Below are 25,486 nucleotides of genomic sequence, written 5' to 3' on the forward strand. Positions count from 1 at the left end.
GCCCCTTCCCCATTAACAGCTCCTGAATTTGTAGCCTCGTTTCACTTCTGCCTGTATCTGAAAGCTCACTGTGCCTTTTGAAGGAGCCAGGTCGGAGAAAGCTGTCAGACATTGTTTTTGCCTTGCTCACTTTGTTTTCTTTGCTCCACAGGCCCTGACCTAGTGGAGGAGTTGCCCAGCTTCTTAATGAGCCTCAGCTTTGTGGAGGATAAAGGTCTCTAGGCTGATGCTCTTCCCTGCTGACTAGCTGCTGGCAACCTCAGGGATAGGCTCTGGAAATCAACTTGTCTTCACTGTATCCTCCTGTCCTCTCCTGTTGGGTACATGGAGTGATTAGCTTGCTTCTGCTTTCCTGTCTTATTTAGCCTAAGGACTTGGTAATGGACCTTTAACTGAAATACCATCTGTCTTTATTTTAAGACTTCTTTTATAGACAAACATATCTTCCTTCTTTACAAAAGCAGACAATGGTTGCTTAAGGTAATTATGTACCACTTTTTGGAATCTTTTTGGCTTCTGCCTCTTTATGAGAGGATTTAAGGATTTCACATACTTCCTCCATAAAAATTGTGCGGTAATCCTCACAGAAGAAATCAACTGCTTTGTGAGTGGCCTTTGGTTGTTTGACAATAAATAGTTGACTCCTGGATTAGTGCCAAAATTAAAAAGAAATGTTGCCTCTTGCAATTTTCATTTCGAATGCAAGATACTGCTGGGTGGCAGAGGGTCTACACCGCATCTTTTTAGTCAGTGTGAAAAAGAAAGGCTGTCACCACTACATTTGAGCCTTATAAGCTGGAATTGCCACCAGAAGAAGTTCTTGTCAAGCTACATCCCTACATACAAGTTGCTGTGATGATGTTTAAGGGATGCACAAACTAGTTGAGTTTCTGAAATCAAAACAAATGGTTAAACCACATTTTTTTCTGCCATATTGTTATAGAATGGTTAAATTTTATTTGAACATATGATACAGGGCTTGTTCTATTTAACTGTTCCCGTATAACATTTTATGCCATACTTTATTCATTTTGTTAACTAAACATGATACTTCTGGGGAAAAAAAAGTTGATTTGCTAAAATGATGAGTTACTTTAGCTGGTAACAGCATCACTGGGTCTTGAAGCCTATCCTTCAACTATTTTTACGCAGTAAGCTTGATGGAGCATGAATGTGCATCTTGCACCGTCTTTTTCAATACTGTTGACATGCATGGGACTATGCTAAGCATCTTTTTTTTTAAATGATCAGTGGATGTTTTGATCTAATTATTGAAAATTTTTCAACTGCAAGAAATAATTTGGGTGAGACAGAATTTATTGCGCCTGTTTAGGAGTGAAAGGATGGGCTGCTTCTGCTCTGCAAACTTTTTGCTCCTCATCTCTCGGCCGTTTGTGTGTGAGTTTCTGTTCTCCCCCCAGCTGACATGGCTGAACTTTCCTGTTCATTGGCTACCTGCACAATGTCGTCAGTGGGGCGGTAGTGTTGGGACGGGGGCACTACATTTTAAAACCAAAGGTTGCTTTTCTCCTTTCTCTTTGCACATCTGAACCCTCGAGCATTACTTTCCTCAAACCAACAGCACATAGGATAGAGTAAGTATGATCTCTGTTCCAGTTTGGATCTCTGCATTCACTTCTGATATACTTGTCAAAAAATGCAGTAATATGTATTTTTCAATTTATTATTGATAAAACTTGCCTTATTATTATTTAATGATGACTGTCTGTGGAAACGTGCTTGCTGGATTTAGTTAAGTGTAGGATATACCTATCTGCTACATGGTAAATGTTTACTCTTTTACAGAGCACTCTTTTGACCTAGGTTACTGTCTTTATCTAACACGTCCCTTCACTGTAGCCAGCCCCATACTCATTTTTTTTCCCTTGGGTTGTAATATCATACAGGTTTACCATACCTTCACACCCCAAATGTGTAGCATAGCTGATATTTTTACCCCAGTGTATTTTTCTTATTGTATGGGATCCATGAGGTTTATAATTAAAATGCCCCTACAGCTTTGCAGTCTGTGTATCTTGTCAAACATGGTTCAACAGAAAGCTATTGATCTCTTCCCACCTGAACCTACAATTAAATTTTAACTCCAGTATGTTTAGTTCATAGCGAACAACTCAGCATCCATCATCTGTCTCTTGTCCTTCTCTTTGTGTTTCTTTTTTCTTTATTTTGCCTAAAAGTATCATTCTCTGAACAAATCATGCCTTTGTTAACAGGTTAAAATACATTATCAAGGGGTTACCATCTAAAATGCGTGGGGGCTCTCCTTCTCTGAAGTAGGTTACAGAGGACTTGGATTTACAAACCAGGCTCCGTGTATGCCTTGCATGGTGCCCTCCAAGCAGAAGCATCTCCTGCAGAGTCCAGGCTCCCAGGACAGCTGGCTTTCTCTGGGGTCCCCAGAGCCATCTGGGCAGCTCTTGGGCAGGGGCCAGCAGCTTTATCCAAGTAGCAGCTGGCATCGGGGAGAGGCACATGCCCTGCCTTATCAGTTGGCTGAAAACCCGCTGTCTGTCGTGCCTCTGGTATGGCCGCTTTTCCCTTAGAAATCTGGTTTGGGTGGGTTTTATCCTCCCTGGCACTTAGGATGTATTCTGTGCTGGGATCCCTGCACACACTGGCAAGCGCTGGTCAAGGACCGGCTGCTCGACTGAAGAGGCCCAAGCAGCGACCAGGAGTTGTGCTACGTGTGCAGGGAGGCCGGGCACTGCGTTTAGCTAAAACTCTTATCTCGGCTGTGTCCCTGCCCCCGATGACTGCGAGGTGATTTGCACAGACCTCTTTGCTGGCCATGCCAAGTCCTTGAAACAAATCATGCCCATTTCCACGCAAAACTGCTTTTGTGTATCCTCATCACTTAAAATGCATGAAACTGCTCTAATATTTTCTTATTGAAAGCAATGAATGCTCCACTTGGGCACAGGACAGCTGCCCATCTATAGCTTTGCTCGCCCTCTGCTTCACTGAATAGCTTCACAAGGGACTGCTTGTCTTCTGTGAGTAAAACTCACCTTAAACAGTGCACCTGTGTACACAATTTATGTGTAGTTGGACTAATGTCACTAATGGACTACAGCTTATTCTTTGGATAGCTCAGGAGGTTAGCCTTTGCCTGTCCAGGACCTCCAAAGAAAGACATACGTACTTATTTTGTCTCTTTATTTACCATTTTCTGAATTCCAATGTTCTTCTCCAGAGTAAGTGAAGTCTTCTGTTCTGTAAAATTGTCGAGATGGCAATTTTCAGGTGACTTACACCCGTAAGTATGTAGAAAATACACACAGAAATAAGCACATCTTAAAAAGCAAAGGCCAACATTCAGCGCTCCTCAAAGACAGAATTGTAATGTCCACGTCAATGCGCTATATGGAAGCTGTGTTTGCACATGCACGTGATGACATCAGGAGGGTGAAACAGAGCATTCATTTCATTTTGGAGCAATTTGTCCTCAAACTATTGAAAAATCTAGGCTTTGCCTTGTAAAACCCTGACCAGCCTAAGGCTCCTTCAGTCCCAAGGGAATGTGCATTAAGACTCTGCTTCCCCGTTCTGTTACAAGTTGTTTTCCCTATCTCATTGCTCTTAACCTTAACTTCTAACAAAGTATTTAGACATTTTTTCTGATATTACTACCCAAAAGTCTCAAGTTGTCCCATTCAGCTCCCTAACGTTGCAAACAGCATTAAAACAATTAGTTCATCAGAGGGACTTTGCAGGCTTGGATTTGCCAGGAACGTGTGTAAGTTACAAATCACAGCCTGGTGGGTCATAAAGGTTTTTCTGTATCACAGGCTTCAGTACAGCTCAGAACAGTTGCCAGTCTGATCAAAGGAAAAACAGGATTGCCCTGTGGGTTGCTTCAGTGTTTGACATTTATTTTCTATCACACCTTATTAAGTCAGTTATCCATTTCCATGCACTTTTTTTTTTTCTTTAAACCAACAAAACCGTCATAGAAACATCATTGCCTGAAACAAAGTGGCATTCACCTCTGCTGAGAGCTGCCTTCCACCCTGCAGTTAAATCTGTGAAGCTCTCGCTTTCCTAACCTGGCTCTACTAATTCTGTGTTGCTTGTGTTCTGGTTTTGTGCAGGCTCATGGCTGATCGGGTGCTTGTCATCGGCAGTGGAGGGAGAGAGCATGCGCTGGCCTGGAAGCTGGCCCAGTCCCCACATGTAAAACAAGTGTTTGTTGCTCCAGGAAACGCAGGAACAGCTGACAATGGAAAAATTTCCAATTCAGGTAAAAAGAAAAATTACCAGGTTAAAATACGATAGCTGAACAAATAAATTGTTCCATTAATTGATCTAAAATCTGTTGGAGTGAAAGGCTTATAATAATTATTATTATTATTTGAAGCTTTGGATGCATGTGAAATCATACAGACGCAGTTAAGAAAAAAATATCTGAGCAAAGCCTTGTGCAACTACCACTCATTGAATTTTATCTCAGGTTTGTTAGTTAATTCATTGGACTTGGGTGGTAGAGAATACGGCTGAAACTCCTGCAAGTTCTTGCTTCCTGCCTAGCAGGAATGGGTAATGTTTTATCTTGGTGTGCAGTGCAGTTCAGCAGCTGTTTCAGCTGTGAACAGCTGTGCTTGCAGCAAATGCTGGCACTTCTAGGAGAGTGGCAGAGCAGACTGCTTTGGGTAGGAACCACTGCTTCATTCTCAGAAGTCCCATGGAAGCCGTACGATGCCTACAACCTTTCATAAGAAAACTTTCTCACCTAAAACAGTCAACCATAGAAAAACGTTCATTCCTTTGTCTTACTGATTCAAAGAAGTTAGGATTATTTTTGAACACTTCTGTTAGTACTGACTGCCTGTTTCAAGCTTCTCGCCTAAATGTGGTGAGCTCTGACAGATTGGCTCTAACTGAAACTGTTCATATTAATTAGTTTTCAAAACCCAGCTTAAGGTTTTTCAGATTGAGCATCCAAAAGTACATGCTGTGTTTAAACTGCACTGTTCTAAGGTGTTTGCCTGGAGGCACACAGTGAATCAGTACAAAAGCAGGGGTAATAACTCCGAAATGTCTGTCTTGTGTCCATTATATGCCAGATCCTGAAGTACTTCAAGCAACCAACTTAACTTTCTACTTGGTATGTGATAACATACAGAACTAAAATTAACATATTATACGTGTGAGCAAGAATTATATGCCTCCATTTTCTGCATTTATATGTACGAGTAAAATCTTTTTTTATTACGATTTCATGTGGAAACATGAATCCCGTCATTTTCTTGTACAGCAGATAATTACCAGACTTAATTCTGTTGGAATGCTTAATTACAGGAAGTTTAAATAACTTTGTTCATAATTTCTTTGAATATGCACAGTATCATAGGCAGCTTTTTTGTCCTGTTTGATCTCGGGGAGAGAGTCCAAGAAAGAGCATGACAGGAAAGTCATGTTCTTATATTTCCTTCTCATCCCAGAAGGTCAAACAGAAATCTTTATACTCATAATAAATTGAGTCAGTGCCAGCCTTTATGGCCTGCAGAATATTAATTTCAATATTCTTTTTTTTCAAATGATGTCTTTTTAAGAACTGCTGTGCTTTCCTCTCACCTTGTTATTGCATAAAATGCACTGCACCCTCAACAATATAAAATATTTGAGCATGTGTTCAAACCACCTCCTTTTAGTGCTTAAGCCACCTCCATGAAAGCAACCACATGTACTCAATCTCTTTTTTTCCAGACAGTGGCCTCACATGTGCTTTAGGAGAGAAATCCTCAGCCAGCTGGGAGGCAGAAAGAATCTAGAATTTGTGTTACAAAAACAGGTTGACTGTTTTTATTTATTTTGCAATTAAAAGGAAATAATTTGTTTTATCTACTCAGGCATTTGAGTCCTAGCACTGGGGCCTAGATTTTTACTGGGTGGAGAAAATGGAAAACAGATTTTCAGAAGTATGTAAGCCCTATTATGTTGTCTAAGCCTGGGCAGCAATGCCTGTGAAACTGTTACCATTATTTCTGTTTTTTTTGTGTCATCAAGATTTGGCTCTGAAAGTTCATCCTCCCCTATGGTTCATGAAATTTCCTTTAATCAGCATTGAAGTTCTGGTTCTCAGATGATTTCTGAAACATGTAAAGGTGAACTTAAAACTATAAATAAACTTTAATTATTAAAAACTTGCTCCTGTTGAAGCTACAAAAGTTTTCATGGTTAATTTCAGTCAGTAATCCTTTCTGACATTATAGATTATATTTAGCCACTCAACCTAAATCTGTTATATATTTGATTTATATTTAATTAGCAGGACAAATTTAGTGCCAGAAGAGTATAGAATAGCTCGCTGAATCCTGAGATACACATATGCATGTCTGCAAATGGACTTGAGCATCCTGACACCTCCTTCTACTGCACATTAGGTCTCCACCTAACAAATATTCTTAACTTTAAGCCCTGGCTTTGCAAATGTTGGTCCGAGTTCCTTCTGTTTGGTTTGAAATGCATGTCTAGCTGTCATTTTGAGAAGTAAAACAGTGCTACAAAGCTGTTCTGTTTCAGTCTACACCATGAGGAAAATGGCGTTTGGGGTTAGAGTTAAAATTACGTGCTAACAATGTGACTTACTCCATTCTGTTTGTTACAAGGACATTTCCACATAATGTATATCTTGTGCTGTGCTCACTGCACATATCTCTAGTAGATAAGGCCTGAGGCTCGTCAATTTTGAATGGAAATCACAGTTATCTTATTGGCTCTTCCCTTTCCCTGCTCCATTTCACGTGATTTGATGTCACAGGGAACAGGGATTGTCCGTCTGCAGTTGCCCACCAGAACTCCCATTGTCTTCCTCTGGGATCTGCTGTTCTTGAACTGCTTTCACAACACCCTCATGAGACTGAAAGACAATATTGACCTTTATGTTAATCAACACTTTAAAGCCAAGTGTGCTATGCTTTTGGTCTTGCTCTCTTGTGAGCTAGAAGTCAGTTGGCAGAAATTGCACACAGATATCAAAGGCCTTTGCTTTTTCTTACTTAGGCTGGTGTAACAAAGTAAATGAACTGTTGAATGGTTATCAGGAAAGTAATTTTTATCAATCTGTTCAATCTGTTTCACCCAAACAGGATAAATCTGTAATCAAAATGCAAATTTCAGATACTGCTTTTATGCCTTCTCCTCTGGAAAAGGGGAATTTACTCGTGCAGGGTGGCAGAAGCTAAGTAGGTACCAACACAGAATTATGTGGATGTGTCTAACAGAAGATGCTTTACAACTGCCTCTGCCTTCTCTGTCCGCTTCGCTGGAAACTAACTGGACGGGGACATAGCTCCTCTCATGCTTGCTGATATGGTCACTAGCATGACTTCACAAGCAAAACTGAGCAAAGTATTCCAGCTCCAAGGAAGATGTGCACTTTATTCTGTTTGTAGATTTGTACTCTGACGTGTTAGACTCCTCCCCATGAAGGCAGCCAGTCCACGCTGGGCTCTGCTTGCAGCATGTTCGCTCTCCGAGTTCACATTCCAGTCCCCTGCAGACCTTGGCTTTATTTATTCTTGATAAAAGCAGTGGAATTGCATTGCCTTTGCGTAAATCTTTTATCATGAGACTTGACATTACTGTCTTTCTTGTGAGCTTTTTCTTTTGTTTACACAGTCTTTGATACTGCAAGTATCATCACATTCGGTGCTTCTTTACAGAAACATAACTGTCCTAGAAACCTTACCCTTAAATCCTTACCCATAATTACAGTACCTTCCCATACTAAGTTCAGCTTAATGTAAGAAAAAGCACTCAGATTTCGTTTTGTTTCAGTAAGGTCACGGTTTAGTGTGACAGGTTTTAGCTGGCACTACAGAAAGACAGAAAAAGAACGCATTTGCAATGCTACCACCAGTGACTTGTTTCTGTCCCCTACGCCATCCTGGCATGAACATGTGCAAAGCTTCGTGGTCAGTCTAATCCAGGAAGAGACTGGCTGAACTATAGATAGATTGAGTTTTTTTTCTGGTGAGTTGTTTTTAACTTGGTTGTTTAGTGATGCTTCTTTTTCTGGTAAACAGGATGTTTTTGAGATGAGAATGGTTTACTGTATGATGGTGTAGGGGATCCTGAAACTTTTTCTCACCTTCATGAGCAACGTTATGTTTACAGTGCATGTCAAACTACAGCCTTTGCTTGGGGTCTTGGCGTTGTATTTTGTTACAGGGTGCATTCATATTTTTTGAAGATATATGCACCTGTAAGTCAGTTTATTTATATATTTGTGCATGCCTCTGTTCCATATTTACATTGACTTCCCATTCAAGAATGTGTGACTTATGAAAACTCTACTTTAGTGTTTAATGTGATAAAGAAGTGCCAAGAGTAACAAATGAAGTCTTACCACCCTTTGGTATCTTTGACAGCTGTTTCAATCAGCAATCATGCTGCACTTGCCCAGTTCTGCAGAGATCAGGAGATCAGGCTGGTTGTGGTTGGTCCAGAGGTTCCTCTTGCTGCTGGTAAGAGAAAGAAAACTAAAAATCATAGCTTTCTTATTTTAGAAAGAAAAGTAAATTTTAGTCCCCATCTTTTTCCTACCACTCAACAGTGTGGACACTCAACTGAGTGTCTTCAGTAAAAACACAAACAGATTACCTGTAGCAGTTTCCCTGAAATTCAGGGCTGTGCCATGACAAAAATGAAATTCAAAGAGTATTTTGTGAACAGTGTAATAGTTAAAATATCATTCACAGTTCTATTTCTTTCTAAGTTGTTGGATTTAATAAAAGAGGTATGAAAGTGTTTCTATAAAAGAATGTTGTCTAAGGATTTTGTTTTCCTATGGAATTTGCTTTTTTTTGGAAATAATAATCATTTGGGACTAGGTTTAAAAAAAAAAAACAAAAAACAACCTTCTAAACGTGTTGATAATTTGTTTTATGTTTTTACATGATCAAGAATTATCTGCATAAAAGTCTAATGTTAACTATTTGGCCAAAAGCTGTAATAAAACAAGGGAGGCTTATCATATCCTACCAAGTGCAAAGATCTCAGCCCCAAATATTGCAGGGTTACTTGCTCCTGGTTAGAGTGAAAAATACATCTAGGGCCAATCTGGTAAAATAGGCATGGCTTATCACTCCTATGTATTTGTTCCAACAAATTAGTAACTGGGACTGCATGACTACAAATCATCTGGTGATTTGAAAAAAAAATAATATGTGTTGTTATTTTCAGGAATCGTTGATGACTTGACAGCAGCTCAAGTGAGATGTTTTGGTCCAACAGCAAAGGCAGCTCAGCTGGAGTCCAGTAAGAGCTTTGCCAAAGCCTTCTTGGACCGTCATGAGATCCCAACCGCAAGATGGAAGTCTTTTACTGATCCAAAAGCAGCATGTAGCTTCATTAACAGGTAAAGCTACCTTCATAATTGATTTTTTGTGTTTTTTTTTAAAGCCATATACAGTGTGCTAGATATCCTAAACAATCAAATGATTACTAATGTGTCAATATTCTTAGCTGTAGTACAATATCCATAATGGTTTTAAAGGATAATCTGACATGACACTACTCTTTTAATGAAAACTAAGTTCAGTGTTCAGTTTACAGGAAAATGTGGTAGAAGTTTTTATTTTTTTTCAGATTGTCTGTTATGGAAACCCACCTTACAGTCTGATAGTCGTAGCATGGTCAGTCTTCTTTGTTCTTTTCTCCACAAGTATGGATTCTGCACTGGGAGCTTACTCAGCAAATAATGATCTAATTATCAGAATACTATCCAGTTTACCCAACATTGATACAATATTAAATTATTAGAAGAACAGCAGCCTTTTGGGTACACTAGTGAAATTCAACGGTGTGAAAAAAAAGAGGAAGCAGAAAGCTTCAGCGGACGTAGCATATCAAGAGAAGTCTAGATTTTATGTGTGTGTTACTCAATAACATAAAACTGTTGCCAGGAAAACTGATGAGTATTTTGATTTTTCAACTACTGGCATGTTCAGAATATTTACAAAATATGGTTGGAATATAGGGTGTTTACTTTTGGATCTCTCTTCTCTATCTTTAAAGTGCGAACTTCCCAGCTTTAGTTGTAAAAGCTAGTGGCCTGGCAGCTGGCAAAGGAGTAATTGTAGCTTCAAACAAGGAAGAAGCCTGCAAAGCTGTTAATGAAATCATGCAGGTGAGTGGAAATGTCATGCACTGATTAGAAGAGTTCTTACACAAAATGAGTTGTTAACCATGTCAAAGTGTCAGAAAAGCTCTTTTTTAATTCTATATAATAGGAATTTGACTAACAGAAGTCAAATATTTTAACCATTATTTGGACAGCTTTGAAGCTGTATCATATTATTGCTTGAGGCAGAGCACTCTTTCTCAGCATAGTTTATGTAGACTAAAACAAAATCCTTCCTACTGAAGACCTGCACTTATTTCAGCATGGTTTTCATTTTTTTTTGTTTGCTGCTTTTGAACCTCTGCTATAATGAAACGGGTACTGCAGTGCTCTAATATTAACACTGTGATTAAGCTGTATGTTGACAGGCAACATCAGCTTTAGGATTCCAGTCACACGGCACTTAAATGTGTAGTAAAATTCCAGTGGAATTATTTCAAATTAAGCATATATTTAGGTAAGATAGTCAACAAGTATATTAGGACCATCAAAATCTGAAGAGAACCAAGATGAAGCAGTTCCATCTGAACGGTTAGGAGCATAGAGCTGGAAAATAAGTTACACAGGTCAGGTCCTCAACTGGTGCCTGCAGCACAGCCTCTTACAATACAGCAATGCTGTGCTGATTTGTAGGAGATGTTATATGTCATACGTGTTGTATTTCAAGGGTCCGAAAATGGTCTACACTCATAATTTGTTGTGCATGTATGGTTATTGGACAAATCATAACATGTGGTCACCTCGTTCTGTCTTGAGCAAAAAAAAAAACAAACACAAAACTTTATCATGTGTTAAAGAGTCTTACAGACATATAAAATTTTCTTGTCAGTGTGCTGTTGTGGTTCTTAATTTAGTAAACATACAGTCAGTTCAAACTTTGCACTGGAATGTGAAAATATTGCCCCCGCCCCACACTTCAGTGCATTCTATATAATTTTACTATCTTATAAAGTAAAAGGTCAGATTACAGACTTGATGGTCATTGCTATAAGCCCTCAGTATCACAGGTGCAAACCTCAGCAGGTAGAGCACAAGGAATTACTCAGAAAGCCTAAGTATCACCTGCAATTTTTAAACATTCAAGATAGAATTTGCATTTGTTAAAAGATAATAAAAAGGAGGAACAATTATATTATTGTTGCTACTGACTTATCCAGGATGGAGAATGTATCTTTCCTGATGTATTTGCTTTTCTTGTTGCATTTTAACTATTATAAAATGACTGAAACACAGAACTGAAGAGATTCTCTTTTTAATATAGGATAAGGCTTTTGGCACAGCTGGGGAAACGGTTGTTGTTGAAGAACTTCTTGAAGGAGAAGAAGTTTCTGTAAGTGTGTTTCTCACTATAACCTTTAGATTATACTTTTTTCAAGTTATTTAGGAAACAACATGTAAGTACCGATAGGAGGGATGCATAAGATTTTATTACTTAAATTAGAAGCAGTTACCTGTTCATAAATGTAGTTTTATTAATTAAAGGCAGATGTGTTAAGAACCAAACTTCCTGCAGTCTGTTAAAATAATTCATATTATAAATAAAAATAGCTCAGGCAGTAATCAGTTGTTCCCCCATGGGGAAAAAATAAAAACATAAAAATTTTGAAAGTAACTGAGCATGCACATCTGTGTTATGATTTCCCTGGCATCAAAGACAGCGTAAGATCTCCTCCTTATTCCTACCACTTCACTACTATTTGTTGTTGATTCAGTTATACCAGTTACCTGTTCATGGAGCTATAAACTAACAACCTTTTTTTAAAGAGATCAACAACAACTTGCATATTTTCTGTGGTCTGGTTTATAGTCCAGTCCCATTTGAATCAATACAAGTAACAGGGTGGTGAAGCGTAGAGCAGGAGAAGGAAGAATGGTTGGGAGTAAGGGAGAATGGAGACTTTCAGCTCCACTAATAAAGGGGATATATTGAACTATATCATGAGGGATCAGTGACCTCCTTTGGAGCACAGGAAGAAGCAACTCAAGACAGGTGCAGGCAGGATACTCTTTAAGCAGTTTCATTGCCAGAGACACTGCAATGTGGAAGTGCACCCGGGGACAAAGGACCTGGAAACAAGGCTGTTGAATGTTTTGACAACGCTGATTTACTTTGCAGATGTAGAGAGAACATTTCCTTCATGATACAGCTCCTTCATTAAAAAATAAAATAAAATAAATCTGATTTAATTAGCAGAGTGTAAAGGAGAATTAGAGCCTAGGTTTTGAGGTGGCATGGGAACTTGACACTGGCATCGCCCGAAGTAGAACAGCCAAGTACCAGCTCAGGTTCCCGAGTCCCGGAGCTGCAATTGACTTGTACTGGATATTGTGAACATTCATCTTGGAGGTGGTGGTATTTATAAAGCAAGCGATCATCTCTAACTGTTTCTAGTCTTTGCATAATCAGGTTTCCCGTCCGATATGAAAAAATTAGACTTGCAACTTTTGGTCATCCTTATTCCTTCTTGGTTGGCTTGACCTCATTAGCAGATAAGGGGGTAAGGGTTTATCCAGATCTCCATTCTCTGGTGAAAAATGTGTGGTCCTTAGAATACCTGCAGATTTACAGTAATATAATACAATAAAAAAAGCATGCAATTTAAAGTTTTGTTTTGTTTTGCTTTTTCCTGAGTTGACTGATAGCAATAAAGTACTATTTGCCTTGCCCGTCAAAATAATTCACATTCCACAAATGACCGTAGCTTTTTATATATTCACAGTCTGACATTTTAAGGTTTTGAAGAGGAATCCTGGGTTGTCTTTTAATTAGCATTATAAAATGTTAAATATAAAAGTTGGACTAGATGATCTTAGAGGTTAGACTGGACTAGATTATCTTAAAGGTCTTTTCCAACCTGAATGATTCTGTTTTTATGAGTACTGCTATCAGTAATCCAAACAGTGAGCATCAATTATAAAAGATGTTAGCAGATATGTTATTATGAAGATACTGAGCCTAAATAGTGTGGTATGTAAGTAATTTACAAATAATGTAAAAGCAAATGGAGTTTTGTCAATTAGGAAAAGGAATTTTTGAAAGGGATGTAATATTTTCTTTCCAGAGCAGGGAAAAGGAGAGGGAGGGAGGAAGTAACTTCACTGTGAGTTTTTTTTTTTTTTTTTCAGCCTTTTCAGTATTTTTAGTACTCTTAAATGTCCATTTTTGTAACACTAAAAATAAAACAGATTTGCACTTTTTTGCACTTTAGGAAATTGTAATCATATACTTGTGTTTTAATTATTTTCCTTGTTTTCTAGTGCTTATGTTTCACAGATGGCGTCACAATTGCTCCCATGCCCCCAGCCCAGGACCACAAGAGATTAATGGATGGAGATGAAGGCCCTAACACTGGGGGAATGGGAGCTTATTCTCCAGCACCTCAGGTAAAAAATGTGAAAACATCTTGTTGTAACCATAGTACAGCTCTAATACTGAAAATATCTGTGAATTTTCAATTCTATCATGACTAACAGGATGTGGAGAGAGTGGGATCTTGTGGATGGAAAGTGTTGCCTAAAACGAACGTAGACAGTTAAAGCCTGTAACTTGATAAATTTGTTCCTCTAAAGAGAAGGATATTTCTACTGAATCACTTCTAATTATGAAGATGGAAGTTTTGTTATTTTTGTAACCTTGTTTGTTGTTTGTTTGTTTTTTTTAAGTTGGGATCAATAATCTTGAAGGCCTTTTCCAACCTAAATAATTTTATGATTCTAAGTGTAACAGAATAAACATCATTAGAACTACATGTTTAACCACATTTTTATTTTGCTCTGGGATAAGCTAATGATGAATCTTTGCTGTAGCTCAAGTTAGTTTTGTTTCTGTTCTGCAAACAGTCTATTTGTAAAAGGATTTAATTTGCTTTCTGTTCACCTATGTCATGGCCATTCCTTTTTCTTTTTTATTAAAGAAAAATCCTCTGTTCCTCTGTAAAGCTACTAATTTTGTTTCATTGAACAAAATGCAATCAGTGACCCCAGTATTTTCCAACAGTGATTTGTCTTCGGGAGCCCCTATCTGAATGCCAGTACGTCTGTGCAAATGGTTTGTTCTAGTGAAGCCAGTGGGACTAATTAATTGCACATGCAGATCTAGGTCTAGAGCCACATGTCTGAAGAAATGTAACCTGTTGTATTAATGCTGTAGTATTTATTCTGTGGAGAAAGGAAAAAAGTACTAGCTTTCCCTTGTTTGAAGCATGTGTTGGAATGTGCAGCAGCCCATTGAAGTGTTCTGCTTGACTCTCCAAAATGCTAGCCATAACAGTAGGAAAATCATGCATTCCCTTTTTACAAAGACTGTTTTCTAATCCTGTTTTATTAGATTTCTAAAGATATACTGCTGAAAATAAGAGATACCATTCTTCAGAAAACTGTTGATGGCATGAGGAAAGAAGGTGTCCCCTATTTTGGTATGCATAAAAGTTTGTTTGTTTTTTTTTAATTTTAAAGAGAAAGTTTTGTTTTGTCCTCTTTATGGGCCTAACTCACACTGTAGGTGAGGGAAGATAGCTTTGATTTATTTGAAAACTGTTTGGCATTAGTGGCTTGATTTAAAGTCCATTGAAAACAATTGATATCTTTTCATTAATGGTTGGTAATTGTCAAATGAGAAAGAGCAGAAAGAACAACAGTTGAAAAGAAGTGTTAACATTCTAGCTTTAAATGAACACTGAATGTGTTTTCCTGTTTAGCACTGCCATGAGTAGATTAAAAACAAATGACCTATGCAGTTGCTCAGATAGAGTTTTGTATATTTTTATTCTAGGTGTGCTTTATGCTGGGTTAATGCTTACCAAAGATGGACCTAAAGTTCTAGAGTTTAACTGCAGATTCGGTGACCCAGAATGTCAGGTGAGCATCGGTAAATGACAATTTATCAGTAGGGGAGAGTATTCTGATGCCATCTACCATTATTCTTAACTAACTTTCAGACGAATAATCTGCCAGTTGCTCTGAGACTTAAAATATTTGGTTTGTTTATTCGAGACAGAAAGTCTGTTATGAGCTTGTTCTATTCCAGATTTCAACACATTATATATACTCAAATGTGGGTGTTGCAAGGGTAAGCTTGAGTGGAACTCAGTGCTTTCCTATCTTTTCCAGAATGGAATGGGATTTTTTTTTTTTAACTTGAAGAAGCAAACACATCCTTTCCCCACTCCCTGACTCTTAATTTCTGTTCTTCAGAACGCAGTAAGGTTTTTAGGCCTCTGCCATTAGGAGAAAAGGTAGTTCTTTTACTCATAGAAACTATGTTTAAGGAAGAGAATTAAAGGTACATATGTGATGCACAACTTGTACATATGTGTGAAAATACCACAAAAAATAGTATTTTCATTTACTGATGCAGTATTATTTTGAAAAGCTCAGGGAAGAAAATGTAAAAATGTTACATTGTTTTCTTCAATTTCCTAAATCTCTATTTTTGTAGGTAATTCTTCCACTGTTGAAAAGTGATTTGTATGAAGTTATGCAAGCAGTTATCAATAAAAAGTTGTCTAGTTCCATGCCAGTTTGGTTTGAAGACAGTGCGGCTGTGACCGTGGTGATGGCTAGTGAAGGATATCCAGGAACCTATCCCAAGGGTTTGGAAATAACAGGTAAATACAGCAGGAGAAAGTGCAGAAGTCTGATTCCTCTCCTGTCCTCTCTCCAGCCTTTCATTTTGCCTGATGAAGGTGAATCAGTATAACCCAGATTCACAGAAACTTACGATCCTGTGATTATGGGTCAGGTCAGCAAGAGACAACTGAATTTTCACACATCAAAGATTATTGGTAACACAGCCATAGCATTTAGAAATCTCCACACTGTATTGTTAAGTTTTATAGCATTTCTTTAATATGTTTTACTGTTAAGTGCTTCTGGGGCGATTACTGATTCTTACAAGGTGTTGATACTGATACGTTTTGTAGTCTCTGTGTCAGTGAAGTATAAAATCTATCTGCAATTAAATGCTGTATGCAGATGTTTCAGCTAAATACCTTTTTCTGTCTCTGAGCATAGAAGCAGCAGACTCATCTATCAACAAAACATATTTTTTAAAAAAATATTCTTATTTCTCAGAATAATCACACTGAATTTGTTTGTGGTTTCTAGGCAGTCAGTAAGTGCTGAAAATTGATGTGTTTGTAATGTAATAGAGAAATGTTCTAATCAACTCATTTTCTTCTGCATTTATTTTATTAAACAACAAACACAGGACTTTCCAAGGCTAAAGAACTAGGACTGGAGGTGTTCCATGCAGGCACGGCCCTGAAGGATGGCAAAGTGGTGACCAGTGGAGGAAGAGTTCTTACAGTAACTGCTGTTAAAGAAGATCTAATGACAGCACTGCAAGAAGCCAACAAGGGAGTAGCAGCCATAAATTTCAAGGGTGCCATTTATAGGAAGGACATTGGTTATCGGGCTATAGCTTTCCTGAGTCAATCCAGGTAGATATCTGAAATACTTGAAATGGAAATAACTGATGTAAAAGGGACTTAAAGACATCACTAGTTTACATTAATAAGCTGATGTTGATTATGCGTAACTCTAGACAAGTTTTAACTGGCATCCCTGTGAGCAGTCTAAGCAGGACCAGCCAAGGAAGGAACAGGCTTTTTGTTAACTCTTTGATCCACACACTTAATTTCCCAAGTTGGGATTAAGCTGCAGTGGCGAGCACAAGTAACTTGTGCTGTCTGTGCTATGTCTGCTTTATGAAAGGTGAACTTCTGTTTCTTAGACCCTGAACCATAGCTTTTGCTCTAAATTTGTTGTTGAAAAGTCTAACGTTAGTATCATGAAATGGATGCATGAACGAAGTTTGAGCTATTTTACTGGTTCATTTTAGAGTCTCTAGGAACAGTAATACGGTCTTGAATCACCTACTTATTGAGATACGCATAATACTATAATAGCCTGCAAAAAAACAGGTAGAATGTATCATTCTTTTTTATTATTATTCTTTTTATTTTCACAGTATTTGGTTTAACGGTCTTGAGAGAGCATATTTTTTTAAAGCAGCATGTCCTACTGTGCCTCTGATGTTACTGAGAATTTCTTGCAAAATTTTTGACTCATTTTTACCTAATATAAAGCCTATCTGCCTGTTTATTCTCCAGTTAGCTCAAAACGTAACTTTTGATAGTAGCTTATTTTGTAGTCTTTGAAGCATACCAGTAAGTTTTTAATTTTTGCTAACAGTGTATACTGATTAGTTTATTGTAAAATTATAATCAATAAATTTACTAAATGAACAAGGGTGTTCCTACCTGGTCTTCTTTTTCAAGTACTGTGCATCTCTTGAGAAATTTATGTGAAGATAAGTAATTGGTATTTGTATTGACATTGTGTGAGAAGAGGATACTTTAATTAATAGTTCTCTAAAGCACTGAGTTCTTGGGCCAGGGCCACATTCAGGAAGGTTGATGGTTGGCCCTGTAAAGCTGGGGACGCCTTCTCTTGGCAGTTTGGCAGGACTAATGCAGTCCTATGCATTTCTCTCTGTGGAAATATCCAAAATATTTATTTAAGAAAAAAAAAAAAAAAAAAAACTCTCCTTTTAAACAATCAAAGTAAATACCATGCTTTTAAAAATAAGGTGAAATTATGTCAAGTATTGATTATTTTCAGACTGAAAGGGGCTGGCTCTGGTCACTTGTTATTGCAGGGTAAGATTTTTTGGAGTCTTATTCACACGCTGAACTGCTGCTGCTTGTAATTATTTTCCTCTTGCAAATTTTCGAGCAGTGATATAATGTGTGTGCAGCTACCTTTGTATTTCCTTGATAGCACAGCTCTTGTTTCATCGTACCTGTAATTAAAAGTCATTAATCTTGTGATCTCCAAAACAAAAAGGTCACTCTGTGAACAGGGGAACAGACAAATTGCATGAAAAAAAAAAAAAATTGGTTTTCTGGTGGTATCATTCAAGGTTATAAGGGGAGACAACTTTAAGCTGCAGTTGTTAAACTCTCAAAGTGTCACAGAGGAATATTGACTTACTTTGCTTTTGAAAAGCTATCTGAGGTGTTCTGATTTAGCACTGTTTTTTTGTATACATTTTGTTGTGACCATAGGAACAACACTACTGATGTGTCAGCATCCAGCCCAGGGATTCAAACCCTACAAAACCTGATCCATTTACATTGTTGTTGCTTTTTTTTTTTTTTTTTTTTTTTTTTTTTTTTTTTTTTTAAATCATTGCATATTACTGGATATCATATGGTATTTTTGCTCTGATACTGTCTTCAGTATACGTGGAAATATTTGAATACTGCTTACAGCAAACAATCTGTGGTGCAAATCCATGAAATTTTGTATCTTTGGTACGATACTCCCTGTCTTCAGGTATATGTGTGAGGTCAGGTTCCAAACAGGAAAAAGATTAACCTTTGAGTCATTGAGACTGCCTGACACGAATACTGCAATACTTAGAAATTATTTTATATGATCAAAGTTAATGTGCGTGTAGGAGAACATAGATGATACTTGAAAAACTTCATTGACAGCAGAATAAGATTCCGAATGGTTAATCTCCTTAGTGAAGCAATGGTATAAAGAAGTAATTAATATTTTAAAATGTGTTTGTGCATTTAGAAATCGATTGCCATAACAATTTTAACAATCTTTCAGAGGCCTGACTTACAAAAACAGTGGGGTAGACATCGCAGCAGGGAATACTTTGGTTCAGAAAATTAAACCCCTAGCTGCAGCCACGTCAAGGTCAGGTAAGAATTGTATCCTTTATTCCTGTTTCAGTCAGTTCATAGCAAAGAGCTTTATGAAAGAAAAATAGACATACACACACATGCAACAAGACGTTTCTTAGCAGTCATAGTATTTCCAGTCATATTTGTCTCTCTCTTAGTATTTAATCAAGCTGAATTTTAAGATGACCACACTTACCATATTCTAACCAATCTTAGCAACAAGGACTGTAAGCAGTAGTAACGACGAGAAAGGGGAATTCCATTGGGAAAATGCCTAGTTATCCTCTCCTAGAAAGCAGCAGGCTTCAAACTGTTCCCACAATTCCTTTTCTGTTTTTCAGAAAAATGCTAAATGCAAGGGCGATGTATATCAGTCTCAGTAATTATTGAATGTTCAGTTACAAAGTTTTGGATTTTTAGCTTTAAATAATAATGAAGTTAAAAACCAACAACAACAACAAAGCAAACTTAAGAGGATTAGGAGCTTCTGTGTCTCTGTGAAGAGGCTGTAAATGTCAGAGGAAAGTCTCCTGGTGACAACTCAAAGTCATGTTGAGAGATTACAGAGAGAATTAGCTAATGTGCTGGAGATCCTGGAGAAACCCATGAAAGTAAAAGTTTAGTATTTTCTCCTATTTCTTCTGTCTGGCAGGCTGCAATGCAGAGCTTGGAGGATTTGCTGGCCTCTTTGATTTGAAAGCAGCTGGTTACAAAGATCCTATCCTGGTATCTGGAACCGATGGTGTTGGCACAAAACTCAAGGTAATGTGAAAATCCATGTAAAGCAAGGAAAACAGTACAAAGGGGAAACTGCTTAATCACACCACTGTCCACGTTTTATCATAAAATATGAGTTATGTTTAGAAATACTTATTTGTATTTCTAAAAAGGGAATGAAAAATGCAATTGCCCTCCTACACGTAAAATAATTTAATATACGTATAACTTCCAGCATGTAAATAGCCTTATTTGAACAGATGCTTAAAATAGCTCATTTTTAGTATTAAGTGCATAGCCAGTACACCATTTCACTGAGGAAGAACCTCCATCCTCAAAAAGGTTACTCATGGGGAAAACATTCAATTATACGGTTGCTGTGGAGTAAATGCAAACTGCAATGAAACCCTTTCCAGTTCAGTCTCCTTCCGTGAAGTTTGTTTTGTACTTCCCGACTGATAAAGTAACAACTCCTAAAATAAAATTTTAGGAGAGGCTCATGGAAAGGATAATATCTGGAGCTGCTCCTCAGAAAGCCTCTAGAGGAACCGCATGCTTTTGATCCCCTTCCATTGCAGACTCTGCTTGTGTTTCAGTTTCTGTAAGCTAACAAACAGGTTCTCTCGCTGTGTTTTGCAGATTGCACAAGTGTGTAAGAAACATGACACTATAGGTCAAGACCTGGTTGCTATGTGTGTCAATGACATCCTGGCTCAAGGCGCAGAGCCCCTCTTCTTCCTTGACTATTTTGCCTGCGGTAAACTTGACGTTGAAGTGGCTCAGGGGGTCATTGCAGGAATAGCTGAAGCATGCAAAAAGGCAGGATGTGCTCTTTTGGGTATGAACACGCTTTTTCTTTAAAGGGTGTGAAAGGCCGTATGCAATCTCTTTATAATTGCTTTAATGTGGTTGTTTTCTGGCTTTATTAAAGAATCTCAGAGGTGTAGAAAAAAAAGGTTCACATGTCCCTGCTTTCAGAGAACATGATCTCTGCCCACTGGAAGGAGACGGTACTTTACAAATGTTGCCTTAGCTCAGGAAGTTGCATATAAATTTTCTTATTCCCATCTTTTCATTTAACTTTGCAACTATAACTGCTACCTAAAAAACCTAAGAACTAGTATTAAATGTCTTTTAATACTTCATGTTTTTCAAGTAGATTTTGAAAACATGCCAACTAGGTTTCTGGGTTTTTTATCCTTTATCCTAAAGGAAATCCTAAAGTTTTCCTTGAAACGAGATTTGTATGTGTTGCTGTGAATGCACATGTCCCTGTGTGTGTACACATTATCCTTTGAAACTCTTGGCTGATTTTAACCAAATCTGTCAGGAAGGGTAGAGATCTCCCAGGCATGTAATGTCCACAAGCCTCATAAAACTTGAAAACCAGAAAAATACCCTTATCGATGAAGGAAAAGCTTCAGTTGGAGCTCAGTTCTTAAGACACAGAAGTTCAGAAATAAGTAAATAAACCAGGTTTCATTAGTTACAGTAGTAGCAAAACTACTTGTCTGTTGCAGACATACTGAAGATTTATATTTGAAGCTCTTAAGACTCAAATTTGAGCATTTCCCTTTTCAGCCCTACAATAAAAGCACACAGTACGTTTTACTAACAAATTATATATGTATTCTGTTATACAGTAATCTAGTAATCTGTGAAAATAATACAAGATTTCAATTCATAAAAAAATAACAACTTTAAAACTGTTCAACTCTAAAAATATTTGTAGGTCAGTGAAAAAGACATTGTTTTGTTTACACCTTTAGTTTATAAAAGGAATACAGCGCAGGGTTAAATTTTAATGCAATGAAATTTTTAATCCCCAAAATATGTTTCCTTGTATAGTTTTCCCTTTTATAAAAAAACTACTTGGAGAATTATCCTAATTTTTCAAAAAAGGCTTTTGATTTGAGAATAAAAGTAACAGGTCAAGTTATCTTACTTTATGTACCACTTGATAACTGGTAATAATGTAACTGTCCCTTTTTTTTTGTTTTTGGCTCCTTTAAAAAAGTTGGCAACAAAAGTGTGTTCTGAGATTATCTTATTTTAAAGGAGTTTACATGCTTCGAACAAGGGGCTATTTATGTTCTGTTTTATATTTTTTTCTGCATGAGCTGTTTGCCAGTTTTATGTTTGTCTTAGTAGTCTCTCAGTTTATCAAATATAATCAATCCATTCATACTTCAGCATAAGTACATGTTAGGTGAAATCTTACGATGAAATTACTTACTGAAATTTGAAGATTTTACTTCCAGTTGGAAGACTTTAAAACTAGAAAGGGTGTTGTTCATTTGTAAATTAATACCATAAAATAATACCTCCAAAATTGTAAATGGGTTGGTGAATATCCTTTTTGTGCTAACATAAAAATAAGTAGGAAATCATAAAGAAAACAGTCGTTATTTGCTTCCCAAAATTTATGGCACTCTCAGAAGGAAGGGACAGAGTGGATGCAGTAACTGAATCCAAAGCAGAAACACTTTTCTGTGGCCTCGATCATTAAAATAAATTTCAGTTTGGGCTCCAGCTTAACACATTCATTTTAGTGTGCACACACCGAGCATGTCGATGTACAGTATCACCTCATAAAAGTCTTGTGTATAACGTTCCTGAATTCTTACCTTGTATTTCTGCACTAGCTGAATATTCAGCTCAAACACCTTAAGCTCATCACACCGCTAAATAGTGCAGTACTGAAGGACATATCTAAAAGTTTGGTTTTGCACAAATGTTATTAAATATGGTTTTAAACAAATATATCTAAGCAAGTGAAACTTCTCAGCATGTACTTTGATTTTAAAGTTGGTTTTAGCAGTGTAGAGTAGAAACCTGGAAAAGGTTCCAGAGAATCTAGCACTGAGCAGCAGTCAAACATTGAGCAGCCCTTTCAGTAAAGAAACTTCTCCTAATATCCAGCCTGAACCTTCCCTGGTGCAACTTGAGGTCATTTCCCGTCGCCTTATCACCAGGTGCTTGGGAGTATGAGGTAGTAGTGTGAAGATGGCTGTTCAGAGAACTTCGGAGTGAGCAGTGAATGCTCATTTCATGTATTAAACACAGCAATTTTGTCTTGTTAGACTGAATGAGATGTGACAGGCAGAACAGTGAAGACCAATAGCTTATACCTGAAGGGCACTAATGGAGCCAGTGTTGGTGCATGTAGAGAGAGGGAATGCTGTCTGAGCATTGTTACGCATTTTTATGCAAGCTTGGAAAATTACCTTTTCAAACTGCATTCTGAATGAGGTCAGCCAGACAAAACATGGCTTTCAGGACAAAACACAATGGTGTTCTCATAATCGGGATGAGTAGAATGACCTACACATTTTTTTCAGTGACATGGATAGCTAGGAAAGGCTCGCTGTTAGGGGTGTTCTCCCAAAAGAGTCTATAAACCTCAGATGTTTAGAGCCGTGGTGATAATGGTGTCCAGGTTGTGGGCAGGAGTGGCAGACAGAAGAGTAATATATGCAAAATCTTTGTGGAGGCAAGTGAAACTAATAGCTATATCACACCTTTGAGGTTCTTTAATGAGTTTCTTGTATCTTGTAAGTCTTTAATGGAGAATGTTAAACCTGGCAGAAATTTGGAGATAAGAAGCACTAGCCCACTAACCATGTGCTTTGATTTTAAAATGTGAATGCACGGCAATGTGATACTTTTCCTCAGAGTGAGGGAGGAAAGGCTCTTTCCCAGTTTGCTTGCTCAATTAGAAGGCCTGTGATAAATGTGTGTTTTTAATTACTTTTAATGTTTGTCTAACTAAAAAAATCTCCATCCGTTAATGCCTTATGAGTTTAAAACTTTAAAAAAAATGCATGTGCACTGGTCCAAGTGTTTTCCAATAGCCCCTTCACTTTTTTTTTTTTCATTCTCACAGGAGGAGAAACCGCTGAAATGCCAGGCATGTACCCCCCTGGAGAGTACGACCTAGCAGGCTTTGCCGTCGGTGCAGTAGAGCGAGGGCAGATGCTGCCCCAGCTGGAGAGAATTGCTGATGGGGACATGGTTATTGGAGTGGCTTCTTCTGGGGTTCACAGCAACGGGTACAGCCTTGTAAGGAAGATTGTTGAAAAGTCATCATTAGACTTCTCCTCTCCAGTTGGCGTCTCTGGTGATCAGACATTAGGTACTGTTTGTAACGCAGTTTCTTTGCTTGTACTTCTGAACAGGCAAATGCACACTATTGCTTTGCCTGTGCCTTTGCTTATAACTTTGCTAAAGCACTGGAAAAATTACTCGATTCTCAAAGATTTTCTCATCTTTTTTTTTTTTTCCACATATGCAGGAAAGAAATGAAGGGTGGGAGAGAAATAACTAATTGTATGCTAAAAGTGGTAGACATGGTGTAATGTAATGCTCACTACTATCCATCAAATTATTACTTCCAGTTTTCCACAATTTCATACTGATTAACATTTCTTTCTGCGCTTTAACTCGTCTTATTTCATCTTCTTTCATCTACAGGAGATCTCTTGTTAACCCCAACTAAGATCTACAGCAAGACTTTGCTGCCTGTCCTTCGCTCAGGCCACGTGAAAGCCTATGCCCACATCACTGGAGGAGGCTTGCTGGAAAACATCCCCCGAGTTCTGCCAGAGTCCTGTGGTGTCGTTTTAGGTGAGATAAAAAGAAAAGCTGTAGAAATATTTGCGTGTTAATACGGATCAATGTGGAAGCCTGTGTGCACGGGACTGTATCGACTGACTTGCACTGTCTAGAAATCAGTTTGCTTTCTCTTTGTTGTTATAGCCAGTCAAAACATGTTGTAGTCTTAGGACTTCTGTCTACTGAATTCGCTTCCTTGGATTGGCTTTCTTAAGGGCTCTATCCATACTTTAACAACTAAAACAAGTTTAAAAGCAACACAAAGTGAATTGTCACCATTTTCAATAATCTGCAAAATTACTGATAATTAAATGACATTCATGAAGCTTTGGATTGGCATTCAGGTATGGTTACTGGCTCAGGTGGATCTCCTGCTATTCAGCAGACTTAAATTAATCCTCACCACAGTCTCATCAGGTATGCTAGAAAGAGAAGCAAAGTATGAAAAGGTAAATGACTTATTATAGGTTATGCAGTGTTCAGGTGGGTTGTAGAATAAAATAAGGGAACTACAGTTGAGTTCTGTAGCCCAGAACTGTACATAAATCATCCTTCCACTTGTCACTAAATATAACATGAAGAAAGAAACCTACTGTCTTTGGAGTTCCATTACAGTAGCTAATCCAAAGCATTTCATGTGATGCTGTAAATCACCTTTACCTTGTTGGATCTGGAGAAGTGTGAGGCTTTTGCACCAGTTTTATGGCTGTTGTTCTTGTACGATAGTTTTTCTAGAAGCAGGGCTGTCACGTGGAGAAGAGGATTTTCCAAGTACTGCTTTGAGCATATTTTTAATTACTCATTAATGGTTTGCAGTGGAGCGATGTGATTAATTTCCTCCCTGAGTGACACTTTTTGCTATTCCGAAGCCTTACTCAGTAAGGAAGGAAAAAACATCCCGTTTCCCTGCATGAAAGCTGATATCACTCAAGCTAATGCTGTTGTGGGACTTAGTCTGCGCTTTACATCTGGATTTTGCCTTTCAGTACTCTAAATAATTTTAGTTTTTTGTACATAGGTAGTGGCTTCCTCTCTTCATTTGTATTTTCAAATCTCTTCAGATGCTCTTAGCTGGAAGATTCCTGAAATATTTTGTTGGCTCCATAAAGAAGGGAACCTCTCTGAGGAGGAAATGACTCGGACGTTTAATTGTGGGATCGGTGCCGTCTTGATCGTTCAGAAGGAGATGGCTCAGCAGGTCCTCAAGGACATCCAGAAACACGAGACAGCCTGGCTGATTGGAAGGGTTGTCTCCCTGCAAAAAGGTTACTAGATTTTTATTTTCCTTGAAAAAAAAATGAAGAAC

The 25,486-nt window shown here is 37.9% G+C and overlaps 1 protein-coding gene across 3 annotated transcripts in view; it reads left to right on the forward strand.

Annotated features, from left to right (window-relative positions):
• Positions 1 to 25,486, forward strand: part of GART (phosphoribosylglycinamide formyltransferase, phosphoribosylglycinamide synthetase, phosphoribosylaminoimidazole synthetase) — a 38,086-nt gene that overhangs the window by 4,371 nt on the left and 8,229 nt on the right. For 2 of the 3 annotated variants that reach the window (XM_084284925.1, XM_084284924.1), the window contains 16 exons: positions 4,113 to 4,261; positions 8,394 to 8,489; positions 9,208 to 9,382; positions 10,042 to 10,153; positions 11,409 to 11,477; positions 13,406 to 13,531; positions 14,475 to 14,562; positions 14,919 to 15,004; positions 15,585 to 15,753; positions 16,356 to 16,587; positions 18,773 to 18,867; positions 19,502 to 19,611; positions 20,206 to 20,404; positions 23,453 to 23,701; positions 24,040 to 24,192; positions 25,242 to 25,445. In XM_084284925.1, coding sequence (XP_084141051.1) covers positions 4,113 to 4,261; positions 8,394 to 8,489; positions 9,208 to 9,382; positions 10,042 to 10,153; positions 11,409 to 11,477; positions 13,406 to 13,531; positions 14,475 to 14,562; positions 14,919 to 15,004; positions 15,585 to 15,753; positions 16,356 to 16,587; positions 18,773 to 18,867; positions 19,502 to 19,611; positions 20,206 to 20,404; positions 23,453 to 23,701; positions 24,040 to 24,192; positions 25,242 to 25,445 — 2,312 coding nt within the window. The remainder of the gene's footprint in view (positions 1 to 4,112; positions 4,262 to 8,393; positions 8,490 to 9,207; positions 9,383 to 10,041; positions 10,154 to 11,408; positions 11,478 to 13,405; positions 13,532 to 14,474; positions 14,563 to 14,918; positions 15,005 to 15,584; positions 15,754 to 16,355; positions 16,588 to 18,772; positions 18,868 to 19,501; positions 19,612 to 20,205; positions 20,405 to 23,452; positions 23,702 to 24,039; positions 24,193 to 25,241; positions 25,446 to 25,486) is intronic. The other variant, XM_084284926.1, reaches the window with a different exon arrangement.

This window comes from Netta rufina (assembly GCF_964035555.1).
Source record: "Netta rufina genome assembly, chromosome: 1".
Taxonomy (NCBI): domain Eukaryota; kingdom Metazoa; phylum Chordata; class Aves; order Anseriformes; family Anatidae; genus Netta; species Netta rufina.